Source organism: Anabas testudineus, chromosome 3, assembly GCF_900324465.2.
Source record: "Anabas testudineus chromosome 3, fAnaTes1.2, whole genome shotgun sequence".
Lineage (NCBI taxonomy): Eukaryota > Metazoa > Chordata > Actinopteri > Anabantiformes > Anabantidae > Anabas > Anabas testudineus.
Genome location: NC_046612.1, coordinates 17,913,876 through 17,927,937, shown reverse-complemented (window position 1 = coordinate 17,927,937; position 14,062 = coordinate 17,913,876). Strand labels below are relative to the sequence as shown.

Below are 14,062 nucleotides of genomic sequence, written 5' to 3'. Positions count from 1 at the left end.
GTAGTTGTTTTGCATCAAAGTATGTTTGTTTTGAAGTCCACCCTTCCCCGTGCTTCTGGGCGTGTGCCAGACAGGCCCACTCAGTAATCTGTTTGTGCTAAAGTGTTAATAATTGAACTGAAATTTGCATAGGATACATTACATTGAAGCTGGCCTCCAAGTTATGTGTTGATGTTATTCTATTGGATTCTTGTTGCAATGCAAATGCTTGCATCATTAAAGCCCTAACATCCGTGTTCACTGAGTAAAACAAGACGTTTTGATTCTATAACAATATCAGGGCGGGTTAAATCAGCTTATTGTAGAAGGATCAAGCTATAAAATGAGACAATTAGCAATAGATTTGCAATTGTCAAAGTTGTGTTGACAACAACCTAGGAATGGGTGTTCACAAGCCTGTACCCACATTAGCAAAAGATCACTGAAGGGGAGGGGAGATCAAATTCTAATGCAGTAAAAGGAATAAGTCCCAGGGTCTTTTGTGCGGTTGGGATTCTAAGTTCCCTTGTTCTAGCTTGTTCTCATGAGGTTTTCCATGTCGAGCGCTACAGAACCCACCGGTAATCTCACTGCCGCTGGATTTGTTTGGGAAGCGTAAAGAGGTTTGTTTATGCAGCACTACTTTTGTGCACATCCGACAATTATTGACACAAACTCTGCTAATGATTTTCGACATTTTTCAGCAAAAGCTAAGAGGACTCGTCTAAAACGTCCACTTTTCGAGTTTCGGCTTGTGTGCTCGAATAGTGCTTCTCATGTCGATCATCTAAAGACAGGAATGGTGGCGTGCATGTTGGATCTATTTTCTTCAGCATGGCTGTGCTGCGCCCTCCTCTCCCTTTCGCCTGTGTTGGGCAGCCATCTTGAATTTTAATGTTAATTTGTAAAAAAAAAAAAAAAAATGTGTTTCCTGTGATATTTTCGTTAGAGGTGTCGTGCCAATTTTGGATTTGTTTGAAGGAGTGGTGTTTATTTCGTGACTGTTTATAAAATCAACTAGTGAGTATCCCGTGTGTTGGTTCTGTTTTTGCTGTCGACTCAGGACATTTAACGCTAACGTTACCAACGCGTGAGATTGCCTTCAGCTCACTGCTACTTTACTGCTATCTATTATAATAAATAACATCACCTACACCGAGCCATTAATTATTAGCAAGTTCTGATAACTACAATGGATCATATCGACAACGGTACAGGTACGCAAACTAACTTTTACTTTGCTCACCAACGACAGCTTTAGCCTGTTTAGCTAGCCAATGGTTTCCACATCAAACAATCCATGCTAACGCAGTGTTAGCTGCTTTGCTCCAGTGGGTTGCTAACGTTTGTCACTGGGACATGTGTGCAGCTAACTATCTGCTAACGTTGCCGTCGTCGATTATTTGATGGGCATCTGGTTAGTTAAATCAACGTTAAATCGTTTATGGCATATATGGTAACCGTATTACATGCTTTACTGTTGTGTTTTATTGGACGTGCTAACAGTTAGCGGATGGAAAACTAAGTTAGCACCCTGCTGAAGTTTGATGTTAGCTAACACAAACTGAGAAGAATGTTAAAGCTAACGATAGATAATTCACCGAGGTTTGCATCTTTAAAGGGACGAGAAATGGTTGATAAATTAGACGTGTTGTTGGCGAATTGAAACATAATGTTAAATGGAAAATGCAGAAACCAGTCAAGATGTGGAATTGGTGTATTACTCTGTATTGTTATTAGTATGGTTAAATACCAGAATCACCATAGCCTTATGTCACCATTTTACAATATTATGGTTTGGTCTTTATGTTCAAGTTCAGCTTCACTTACTAATGGATATGTGGTTGGTAGCAATGATAGACTTATGGAAATTGCCATGATGGCATATTGCCGGCGTTTGTTTCAAGCTAGCTACTACGGCCCCACATCTCTGCTATCGCGTTTGGTTGTTAGCACCATGCTATCTAAGTGAATGGGTGGAGATACGTAGTTGTTAGCAAACAATGCAAGCTATATTGATAACCGACAGACTCGGCCTCGGCTGCCGGTGTGGCCTTCCGCATTTCCACAGCTTTTCCCGATCCCTGAAGCATATTGTTTTTACTGTGACGAGGGTTAGCTTCTGGGCTAAAAATGCCAATCATTTTCTTCAACTATGCCAAATAAAATGATGCTCCTTGCGACGCTGCACTGTAGCAAATAAAACACCTATATAATAGTATAAGTATAAACCGTGTGTGGTGTGTTCATGCACATATAAATGTTAACATAGTGTGACGTGTTTTATGTGATCATATGGTACATAGACTAAATGAGCAATACTTCACATGTATGGATGATAGTACGGTACTGTTGCACTTGACAGACAACCGGTGCCTTATTTGGGGTTACCACTAAGCGGCACTGCAGGTTCGTTGTAAATGTTTCTTCAACACTACTTAGCTGTGGTCTCAAACCTACGATGGGGTAAACAACAGTCACCAGTGGATGAGTTGACTGATAACATTCACCTTGTGCATTAGCATGTTTTAGCTGTGATTAAATATTCCCTGGGCATCAAGGGTGACAGGTATTGGTACCTCACTTGACCTGTACCTAGATGTTAAGATAGTTTAGTCAAGCAGAGGAATACTTGGCTTCAATGCAATTTAGTGAGTGAATCCTTGATTATCTAAGAATGTGGCTTGACTATTAATATACAGTGAATCCAAAAGTATTTTTGGCACAATCACATATCTATGTTCACAGCTCTGTGTTTCACTACTAAAATTACATTTAATATAAAGTGTGAAGAAGGCAATAATTAACAGCGTAACTCGCAGCAAAAAGTTTCAATCCCTGTCCTTCCTAAATGGGAACTTTCTTTCCCCTCTTTTGGCATTGTTTTAGTTGGCAATATATCCATCTGCCAGTTTTGTGTTGTAATTTTTAATTTTCTGTAAACTAATTAGAAATGTTTGTTGTTTCTGCTCTGCATCTAGGTTTCCAAGTCTACACCCTGGTCTTCCCCACTCAATAGCGTTTGTTTATCTCGGAGACTAAATGCAACTGGACCAGGGGGCTTGTGGGCATGAAGTGGCTGGGCGAATCCAAGAACATGGTATTAAATGGCAGACGACACGGAAACAAGTTGACCAGCGAGCAACCTGTGAGCCAGAGCCAGACTCGCTCTCAGCATTCGCAGCGTGCATCTCTGCGACACAACAAAACCCACCCCAGGAACCGAAGATGTAGCCGCAGTGAGTGAAACGTGTTTAGAAATTTCTAAACTTGTCACCACTCATATACTGTAGAATTAGGATATGTTTTAATTTATTTATTTTAATAGGGTTTAATGCAGCCAGTCTGGAGGCAGAGAGGCGCTATGTGCCCTCTTCAGGAATGACTGCCAAGGAGTTATGTGAGAATGATGATCTGACCACGAGCCTCATCCTGGATCCATATCTGGGCTTTCAAACTCATAAAATGAACGTCAGGTCAGCAGATTCATTGCTGTGGAATTGATAGTCATGCAGCCTCTTTAGTCTTTTTAAATCTTTGTTATTGTTGTACATAGTCCCTGTCCCTGTTACTGTTGTATTATATTTCTGGTATTCTCATTGTGCTTTTAACGTATCCCTGCAGATTTCGACCAGTTAAGGGTAGACAGGAGGAGCTGAAAGAGATCATTGAGCGCTTCAAGAAACACGACAACTTGGAGAAAGCTTATAGAGCTTTGACATCAGGAGACTGGTCCCGAAATCTTTTTCTCCACAAGACAAAAGCTCAAGAAAAGCTCTTCAAGCAACATGTAAAAATATTATTAGAGCTCCATTCTGATTTTCTTTCAGCACCAAAGTTGACAGATCCAATCAATAACTTTGTTTTGCACAGGTATTCGTGTATCTGCGGATGTTTGCCACAGACAGTGGGTTTGAGATACTCCCTTGTAATCGCTATTCATCTGAGCAAAATGGAGCTAAAATTGTGGCAACAAAAGAATGGTGAGGACAAATTGCCATCTGATTGCAAGAGCACCACTATTCAACACACTGCCATCACTAGCCCACCCTAACATTATAATTTTTTTATAGGAAAAGAAATGACAAGATTGAGTACTTGGTGGGCTGCATAGCTGAACTTTCGGAGAGCGAGGAGAACTTACTGCTCCGACACGGGGAGAATGACTTCAGTGTCATGTATTCAACCCGCAAAAACTGTGCCCAGCTCTGGCTGGGACCAGCTGCCTTCATCAATCATGGTATTGGTCTTCATATTTTCTAGTCATTGGTTGTCATCAGTATTGTAACAATACTCAGATGCCTAAATCTGGCATACAGTTTTTCAAATTATTCTTTTTTTTTGTCTTTTTCAGATTGTCGGCCAAATTGCAAGGTAGATTGCCCCAAAGTTTTCTGTTGTGCAATTGTTGCTGTTCAGAGTGTTAACCTGTACTTTTATTGTTGCTGTTTTTTTTTTTGTTTGTTTTTTAAATTCTTCTTCCTGCTATTATTATTTTTTAGTTTGTATCAACTGGACGGGACACAGCCTGTGTGAAAGTTTTGAGGGATATTGAACCAGGAGAGGAAATCTCATGTTACTATGGAGATGGTTTTTTTGGAGAAAACAATGAATTTTGTGAATGCTATACATGCGAACGGTAGGTGTAACAACAGATGCATTATAAAGAGTAAATGTATCCAGATGATCTTGACAGTTAAATTTACAGTATGGATTTATTTATGACCGGTGCAACATTGTCAGTTTGGTTAATCTAAAAACTTTGTCAGAGTATGATCTTTAATGTGCACATAGGTGGTGTAAACACAATACAGTAAACCCACTACTTGCTCGTGTAAATACGAACTATAAACTATAAAAACCCTTCACGTAAAGCAAAATTATATGTTTCCAACAAATAGGTATTTTATTAGATCTAAAATTACTCACGATTAATTAGGCTATAAAAATTGTTATCTTTTTGTTGCAGTTTGATTCAATAAATGCAGACATCAGACTCTTATGAGAATTGAAATCTAATTTCCATGTTTATTTTCCAAGTGCAGTCAGTGGTTTCTGACCATAGTTCACTAATGTTAGGTAGTGATTATTGAAGTTTTTTGATTGTTGTTGTTGTCGAGCAGACGGGGTACTGGTGCTTTCAAATCCAAAGCTGGACTACCAGCGGAAGTGCCAGTGATCAACAGCAAGTATGGTTTGCGGGAGACAGACAAGCGTCTGAACAGACTGAAGAAGCTGGGGGAAGGAAACAGGAATTCAGACAGTCACTCTGTAGGCTCTCACACCGATGTTGACTCTCAGGAAATGCCAAAAACTCATCAATGTAAGAGTTGCCTAAAGGTGTAATCAAATCTCAGTGTTGTTGCCATGGCATGTCTTAATTCATTGTTTGGTGGGGTTCTTGCAGTGATATCCAACCTTGTATTGTGTAACTATCCTATTTATATTAATAATGTTGAGATATGAAGTCAAAATATCATTAGATTTTATAAATCTTGTCCATCCAATATGTGTTTAGGTGTTTTTCTAAAAATATTTAACTTTTCCTTCCAGCTGCCACAAAAAGAACATCATCATCATCGTCATCATCCTCATCATCAGGCCTGAAGTATAAAAACAGGACTCAGACCAGACAGACTTTGTCAAAAGCCCTTACTACCTCATGTTCAAAACAAGGTCGCGTAAACAATAACAGGGTACCAAAGAGACTAAAATCCCAATCCAAGCCTTCACTAAGTAAAGTCCAGTTGCGGAGTTGTAGGAGGGGTGCAGAGCCCAAGGCATTGGCCAAAGGAGAGACTTGCCAGCTGGGTCTCAGGGACTCAAAGGTGTCACTGTGTAAAGGTGTCACTGTCAAGAAGGAGAAGGATGGACAGGAACTGGCGCAGCAGACGCTAGGCCAGCGGGGCTGCCTCACTCGTCATGCTGCCAAGGAAAATGGCAGTGTATCAGTTGTGCAAAGCAGTGAGGGTAGCCAGTGTTCAATGTACAGAACTCGCAGGTCCACAAGGACACTTGTAAAAGCCAAGGAAACTGCAACTGGTATTAAGCTAGAGCCCAGTGCTATGGACGGCTTGAGCCCAGTCCCTGGTGGAGTGGTCATTAAAACAGAGCCAGCTGATATGGAGGAGTATCTCCACCATGGAGTGGGACTGGAACAGCCAGCGTTAGACACTGGTTATGACAGAAGAGGCTCATGCAACAGACGGAAACGGCTAACACGGTTCAGGACCGAGCGGACAATTAAATGTGAGAACTCGTATGGTGAGCCGTTCATGCCAGTGGCTGGTGGCCACACTAACTTCTCAGAATGTGGAAACATGCTGTTGAGCTTCACCGACAGACACAGGGATTACAATGGGGTTGCAAATGGCAGCAAATCCCTCCGTAGGGACAAGGGTAAGAGTGGCTGCCGGTCACAGGATAAAGGGAAGAAGAAGCGTCAGATCACACGATATGATGCCCAGCTGATCCTGGAGAACAACACAGGAATCCCCAAACTAACGCTCCGCCGGCGGAGGGACAGCAGCAGTAGCAAAACCAATGATCCCAAGGATCCCATTGGCTCCTCCAACCTCTCTGCCTCTACGGTCAACTCAGCTTCTTCCAGCAAAATTAGCATCAAGTTCAGCAAGGACCATGATAAGGACAAAGGCAGCTCATACATAGCCAAACTAAATAATGGCTTTGCCCCTGTGGTCCACAGTAACTCCACCAAGTTGAAGATTCAGCTGAAGAGAGAGGATGATGCACGGAGACTATCTCAGACAAAGGCGGACCAGATGTCCTATAATGGGGACATGAGTCTGGAGGCGAGGAATGGTGGACATCGAACCCAAAAGGTCCTGGCAGAACCTTCATCTGAAGAGGACGATGAGGAGGGGGAGGATGACGATGACTACTTCGACAATGAGTTTGAAGACGATTTCATTCCACTTCCTCCAGCAAAGCGGCTCCGACTCATTGTGGGTAAAGACTCAATAGACATCGATATCTCCTCCAGGAGGAGAGAGGATCAGTCTCTGAGACTCAATGCGTAAGCTGTGGAGCTCATCACTCCCAGTTTTCCTGTAAATAAAGATGACTCGCTAATCAACTGTTGTGTTGATGTAAAAGAAGTACAGTAATTTAAAAACAAAAATAATTGCTGAAAATTTTAAAATCTGAATGAACGTTACTAGAGGGTGCTGTTAACCTAAAACAAATCTTTGTTATTCACTTAAGTTGTGTTCATCAAATTTTTTTTTATAATTATAATAATTATTATTATTATTATTATTATTATTAAGACAGATTACAGTGATTAAGTAAGTGTTTACTCACCCAGTCCATTTCTTATGACATTTTATCTGCATACAGTGCTAAATGTCAACTGCATCAATTAGCAAAGTTGTCTTGTTTCTAAATGATTTGTCCTGATCGTAAGTGAAAAACAAGAATTTGTTTTAAGTTTAACTATTCCTTGAAGTGAATGCACTTGTTATATTCATAATGGACATGAATATTGTAGAAAGTGTACAGTATGGTGACTATCTCCTCTGTCTCATAGGCAGGTTTTTATTGAACTTTGCTTTTTGTCTCATAGTTTGTAATTTTTGTGTGGCAAACCATGCTCAACCTGCAGTATGGTGTGGTAAGTCCAAAGGCATTATTAGATCAGCCAGTCACCTCATTTGGATCCAGGTGCCATGTTTTCATTATTCCAGTAGTTTTTCTGGCAAAGAAGTGATTGAATCCTCGTAGGTCAGTCAGCATTATTTACTGTGTAAGTTGATCATGTTTCTGTTTAATCACAATGTTTTGTTATTCATGTTAGCATCACAGCAGAATTTAGTTTTATAAGTTTTATATACAACAAACTCAAGTTTATGTGTTAGAGATGACTGGCAAAGAAAAAAAAAAAGACTGTGGAGGAAAAACATGCATGTGGAACTACAGTGTGCATTTAGTTTGCCTGCAGTTGTAACAGTTGTTCATATAACATGAAAGAACAATCAGTTGTAGTGGTGTTGCACAGTTTTTTGCTAGTATAGTCTCCCTGCCCTTCATTTAGAGCTCTGTAAATTAGCTTCAGAAATCCAAGTAATGAAAGCACAGGTTTAGTCAGATGTTGGAAATATATTTCTTTGTTTTTAGAACTGCTTTATAATGGAAACATGGCACACATGGTAGATCATCAATTGAGAATATATAAAAAAACATAACCAAATCCACATAAAGGCTACCTATATGCTTTTTAAATCTCTGAAAGTAATAAACAGAGTGTCCCTCGACTGAATTAGGAATTTTCTCCAATCTCACTTTTTATTTACATGAGATGTTTGGAAGCAAAATGCAATTGTGATTATTTTCTGGTATCCCAAGGCATCTGTGAACAGGTTTGGGTAATGTGAAGACGCTGCTTTGGGAAATTGTAACAGATGTTTTTCACTATGTCTGACATTTTATTGTTCTAACGAGTAATTTGATTAATGGAGAAAATAAGTGACATGGTAATAGAGAAACAATTATGCAGCCCTGAAGACAGGAGGACAGTCACATTGTCTAAAATGTTCTTATTAGGTTAGAGTCATGTATTCTGTTCATGGTGGTGCTACTTTTTTATTTCCTTACCATCCATTTGAATTTCTGTGCTGTGTAACTATTGGTAGATGGTTGGAGCATTAACTTTAACAGGCCCAAATTATGTAGACATACATTACATGAGTACTACGCATTTTATCAATTTCATCTGTAGCCTATTTAAGTTGTATTTTTATTTTTTTTATTTTCTTCACAGGAGCACGTATACATTTTTTACTTTGCAAAATTGTAAAAAAAACAACAACTATCCAACAGCATTAGGTGCCTTAAGAAAGAGCTTTTTGACACATTTAGACCAAATTTGTAACAATTAATCTAATGAAGAATGAAAATGCTAAGCCATCTGCTTCCCCCCTTGAAATACTGAAGCATACAAGTCCACTGTCAGTCCTCCTGTATTATTTTACTTTTGTTGTGTGGAAGTAAATGAACTGCCCAATAGATCAAGGGATCAACTGAGACTGAATGTTAACCCACTTTTCTTGTGTTAATACGTACTGTTCATATCACCAGCAGCTAATCACCATTCTGAACCTGGCTCAGTTTGTCCTTCCCCTTCGTCGGACGTCTCCACCCTACACTGTAAACTGTTCCAGGTGTACCGTCTGTGTGGTCTTTGTCCATTAGACAGCTGTCAAGATTTCCAATTGATTCAAAAAGTGAAAAAAACAACAAAAAAAAAATAGAAAAAAGGCAAAACAAATGTGAATAGTTTGCGAACATTTTAGTGTGTTACGTGGGTAGTGGGAAACATGTAAAGAGAATTAAAAATGGGCAGTGCATATATTGTCCAATATGTAAATCATGTGAACACATCTTGTACTTATTTAACAGTTTTGAATACTTGAAAACTATATAAAGTTTCTTTGTGACTCTTGTTTCCTGAGCTTGTTTTGATGTCGGCTGGATTTGGTATTTATAATATTTAAAAATGGAGCTGGGTTCCAAATCCACACTACACACTAGTCGTCAGTAGATAGTATACCAGACGTTTATATATTGACAGTAAATGAACATCAGCCACACTGCAATGAAATGAAATGTTGCTGCCAATAAAACTTTTCACATAGACATCAAAATGTTCTCTAAAATAGTTTTTGCTTCCTAAAACCTGCTCAGTACTATGAACTATGAACAGCTTCTCCTTTTCCTCTCTGCATTGCAGTTACACTTCAGACTTGAATACACTTATTATGCCCAGGTACTGAAAACTGGCTTAGTATCAGTGTGTAGTCTGTATTTGGGACATGCCAGAACTTTCTAGGTAAATCGCAGTGAAATGATAGTACTGCTCATAAGTCAACAAATGTGATGAAAAGACCAAAACTAAGCATGTGTTTAATACTTGCTGTCTTTTGTACGTTGGGCGTGGTTCTCATCTCAAATTTTCTAACTGAAGTTGTAAATCTTGTACTTAAAAGATAGATATAGATATACACATCAATCACAGCATTAACACCTGGTGGCTTTTTGTGGTGGACACAAGTCAGCTTGGGAAAACTGTAAAGGTGGCCATGCTCGACTGGTGTCAAAGCACGCGTTGCATTACAGCTTGCTGTGAAGCCGTATACTGCTCAGTGTGCCCGTGCTGTCAACCACAAAATTAAAAACACCACATAATCTTAGTGATATGTCTGATCAGTATATTGTTTTATCTGCGAAAACGAGGAAGAGGTGCAGAAGGGGAGCTAATTCACATTTGGCGCTCTACTGATTATATTCGGCTGCAGGATGGGGTATGTGGGACACAATCAAAAACACTATAGTGTGCCTGTCATCATGTATGTGTTTTTTAGAGTTTTTGGACAGCAGCGGAGCGCTGTAGAAAAGCTCAATAGGACTTATCAGGCTGTGGAAACAGTTGTTAGTGGTTCCAAGTCATTGTTGGTTTTAGTCTTTTCATTTGTTGACAAAGGGAATATAAAAATTATATATTATATTTAAATTCAGTTTTCACAATAAAAATAAAACTTGCTTGTAAGAAACAGATAATTACAGATTTTCCCCCCTTGTTACTTAGTTAAATTGCTACTTAAACAGTAAAATTATCAACTGAACCTCCTAATCAATTAAGATATTAGTTGTAAAAAGGTGCAGCCCAACTAATGGCAAAAGTGCAATAAAGCATTCATGAAGTGACAATTATATAAAAGGAGTTTTTAAAAACTAAGACACTGAATGAAATAAAATCCTGAAGATACCTATGTTGATTCTACTCGTGTACAGTATTCTACCGTTGTGTTTAAGAAAATAGTAAATTAATTCAACTAAAACAAAAAGTTTGGAAACCAAGGAAACAAACCTTTTTTATAAACAAATTTTATAAACAGCATTTTGTTATGGTAACAGATAATATCCCTCACTTTATGTTGTTTAAATAGCAATGATCTGTACCTTTGACCTCAGGCTGTCAGCCAATCAGGAGCGTCCTCCCAGTGCTGTGTCCAATCAGATTTGACGGAGCGCTATTTGAAAGCTGCTGCTCTCCGTGTTGTTTACCTGTTGAAACCTGTGTTCACGGAGCTTCTCGCTAACTTTTGCTTATTGCAAATAAAGTAAATCGCTGCTTCCTCAAGTTACAGTTTGACCTCGCTGCTGTCGGCGTTAAACATGTCTGTGGACGTCCGTGCGCTGGTGAGTAAACTGCATTTATTTCGCTGTCCTATTGTGTTAAGTAGCTTCTAAAGCTCCTGCTGTTAGCTTCACTTGCTAGCATTGTTAGCAAACATGGCCGTCTGTTCCCTGATGGGTTTGGGGTTTGTTGGTCTACGCTTTTATTATGTAACGTTAGGTAGGTTCACATTCACAAGACACTCTAGCTGTTTTTTCTTCTCATATGTATCTTATCTCTTTTAGCAACATCCTCCCACTGATAACCCAGTGAAGATGGGCAAACCCACAGCAGCATCAAGAAGAGCTGCTCTTGGAGAGATCACCAACTTTCCTGGAGCAGCAGTTAACACAAAGGTAAAACAACAAAACTGCTCCACAGTTGATTATGGAACTGCTCAAAATGTCTATTCAATCAGCGTTTGACCTTTTTTGTTAAGCAACAGCAACTGTCATCTAGCTGGATAGTTTAGTGGTAAGAACACTGCCCTTCATGTGGGAGACCCAGCTGTGGCCTACCTCCAGTAGGGGTTCTTAGACAAGACCTCCTTACGCTTACCTTTCCAGCCTTTCTCTCATTTGTAAGTCGCTTTGGATAAAAGCGTCTGCCAAATGACTAAATGTAAATTTGATTTGTTTCCTCAGAGGACTGGACCAACCAAAGCGTCGGCCAAAGCTTCAGCCAAAACGTCTTGCGTCCAAAAATCAAAGCCCACAGTGAAGGTGGCACCAGTAGTCCCGGTCCAAGCGCCTGCAGATCCTCTTCCTTCACTTTCAGAGGAGTCAGCTGATGTGTCCATGAAGGAGGAGCAGGAGCTGTGCCAGGCTTTCTCTGAGGCGCTGCTGGATGTGCAGGATGTTGACGAGCAAGATGCAGACCTGCCACAGCTCTGTTCAGAATATGTCAAAGACATTTATAATTACCTACATGACCTGGAGGTGACTTGTTTCCCCCCTATCAACTCAACTTTGTGTTGCTTTACACTAGTTTCTTTTCATTTACAGCAGTATTTGTTTCCACAGGTGCAGCAGGCTGTACGACCAAACTACATGCAGGGTTATGAAATCACTGAACGCATGCGTGCTCTTCTGATTGACTGGCTGGTCCAGGTTCACTCCAGGTTCCAGCTGCTGCAGGAGACTCTGTACCTCACAGTTGCCATCCTGGATCGTTTTCTGCAGGTGAGCACTGTTTAATTTAACTAAAGCTTTGCTTTATGAGCAGTGGAAAACCTTTTCCTGCTGTGCTGCAGGTCCAACCGGTCTCTCGCAGAAAGCTGCAGCTTGTTGGTGTTACTGCAATGTTGGTGGCCTGTAAATACGAAGAGATGTATGCTCCAGAAGTTGGGGACTTCACCTACATCACAGACAATGCATTTTCAAAGTCTCAGATCCTTGAGATGGAGCAAATAGTTTTGAGGAAGCTTAATTTTCAACTGGGACGTCCTCTTCCATTACACTTCCTCAGACGGGCTTCTAAAGTGGCCAATGTGAGTTCAGCATGAATTTAATGTCTTCAATCCTCATGCTTATTATAGTCACCAGCTACTGTATGTTGACCAGAGGTCTTGGTCTCTGATTTCTGGGCAGTCTGATGTAGAGAGACACACTCTGGCCAAGTATCTGATGGAGCTGACCCTCGTCGATTATGACATGGTACACTATCGGCCCTCTGAGATTGCTGCTGCTTCCCTGTGTCTCTCCCAGCTGCTTCTTGATGGAATGTCATGGGTGAGTATTGAATTCAAGCACCTGGTTTAATAGATTAGATTTTTTTTTTTTTTTTTTCCTCCTTTGGTGGGTCAGTTGACTTGTTGAATTTCTCCTGCGTCATCAGTCACCAACACAGCAGCACTACTCTACGTATGATGAGGCCCACCTGAAGCCAATCATGCAGCACATAGCCAAAAATGTTGTGACTGTAAATGAGGGGAAAACAAAGTTTCTGGTGAGTTGGCTGTCAAAACACAATTTAGTGTAGATCAAAGATGATGAAATTAAACTTTAAATAATTCTTTCTCTGCAGGCTGTGAAGAACAAATACTCGAGCAGCAAGCTGATGAAAATCAGCCTCATTCCTCAGCTGAGTTCTTCGATCGTTAAGAAAATGGCAGCTTCTCTGCTCATCACTCCTTGAGGGGAGCTTTAATTTTGTCAGTGGACATTTCACCTGCACTTTATTTTAACCTGGTCATTATGATCATGACCTGTGGAGAAACTTCTAGTTTTTAATAAAATGTCTTTAACTTTTTTTGGTGGTTTTTTTTTTCCTGACATTTTACCATAGGTATTAGCAGAACAGATGAATATACTTAACTGATCTTTTTCTAGCTTGCCTATTGCAAGTGGCCTGGGTTTATTGAAAAGTTGCATAGCTTTAACGGCAACAACAATGTGTTTAGTAAGTATAGACCCTTAAGTGTCTTTTCAGTCCGTGCTTTATCTGTATTATCTAACTGAAGATGCTTTTCTATTCATCTGGACCATGTTCTTCATACGTAGGCAGTGGCTTTCTCCAGGTTGGGTCACAACTGGACAAAGATGTAAATTCCTGTGGTTCTTGAAAGAAAAACTTTTAACTGGACTCATTCTATCTGTGCAAGACATAATTTGTGCAAGACATGATTTGTACAGTAACAGTAAATTAGCTTTTCTCTGCCATCATGACCCACAGATGAATTGGCAAATATACGAAGTAGCAATATGAAAGCATGTAGAATTTCCAAATCATGGTCATAGTGCTATGAGAATAAATGCTTCATGATGTGTGGGGACCTCCTGAAGCTGTTTGTTGGCAAAGCGCAGTGGCCAAGAGGGTTTGTAAACTGTATTCGAATGTATGTGCCTTGTACTAATATGCAGGTGGGGCTTTTAGCTTCAGTGGTTATAA

At 40.0% G+C, this 14,062-nt stretch overlaps 2 protein-coding genes across 5 annotated transcripts; both read left to right on the top strand.

Moving 5' to 3' along the window:
• Positions 1-485: 485 nt before the first annotated feature.
• Positions 486-9,440, top strand: kmt5b (lysine methyltransferase 5B). 4 transcript variants are annotated; one of them, XM_026378133.1, is made up of 10 exons: positions 486-602; positions 2,961-3,218; positions 3,308-3,455; positions 3,604-3,769; positions 3,853-3,962; positions 4,053-4,219; positions 4,334-4,353; positions 4,482-4,618; positions 5,103-5,302; positions 5,533-9,440. In XM_026378133.1, exons 2-10 carry the CDS (start codon positions 3,050-3,052, stop codon positions 7,017-7,019), a joined length of 2,604 nt encoding a protein of 867 aa, XP_026233918.1. In that variant the 5' UTR covers positions 486-602; positions 2,961-3,049; the 3' UTR covers positions 7,020-9,440. The 4 variants fall into 4 exon arrangements, with proteins under 4 accessions (XP_026233918.1, XP_026233917.1, XP_026233916.1 ...); XM_026378132.1 differs by lacking the exon at positions 486-602 and adding an exon at positions 853-999; XM_026378131.1 differs by lacking the exon at positions 486-602 and adding an exon at positions 853-1,196.
• A 1,573-nt stretch (positions 9,441-11,013) lies between these two features.
• On the top strand, positions 11,014-13,423 carry LOC113174276 (G2/mitotic-specific cyclin-B2-like). Its single transcript, XM_026378135.1, has 8 exons — positions 11,014-11,196; positions 11,419-11,529; positions 11,818-12,111; positions 12,196-12,354; positions 12,426-12,662; positions 12,763-12,903; positions 13,010-13,120; positions 13,199-13,423. The coding sequence occupies exons 1-8, from the start codon at positions 11,173-11,175 to the stop codon at positions 13,307-13,309; spliced, it is 1,188 nt and encodes a 395-aa protein (XP_026233920.1). The 5' UTR covers positions 11,014-11,172; the 3' UTR covers positions 13,310-13,423.
• Positions 13,424-14,062: the final 639 nt, after the last annotated feature.

Bases quoted from the DNA above. Each gene is read 5' to 3' on its own strand.
- kmt5b (XM_026378133.1), top strand. From the start codon at position 3,050: ATGAAGTGGCTGGGCGAATCCAAGAACATGGTATTAAATGGCAGACGA. The intron at 4,354-4,481 runs GTAGATTGCCCC...ATTATTTTTTAG, and splicing joins ATTGTCGGCCAAATTGCAAG to TTTGTATCAACTGGACGGGA. The intron at 5,303-5,532 runs GTAAGAGTTGCC...TTTTCCTTCCAG, and splicing joins AATGCCAAAAACTCATCAAT to CTGCCACAAAAAGAACATCA.
- LOC113174276 (XM_026378135.1), top strand. From the start codon at position 11,173: ATGTCTGTGGACGTCCGTGCGCTG. The intron at 12,112-12,195 runs GTGACTTGTTTC...TTGTTTCCACAG, and splicing joins ATTACCTACATGACCTGGAG to GTGCAGCAGGCTGTACGACC. The intron at 13,121-13,198 runs GTGAGTTGGCTG...CTTTCTCTGCAG, and splicing joins AGGGGAAAACAAAGTTTCTG to GCTGTGAAGAACAAATACTC.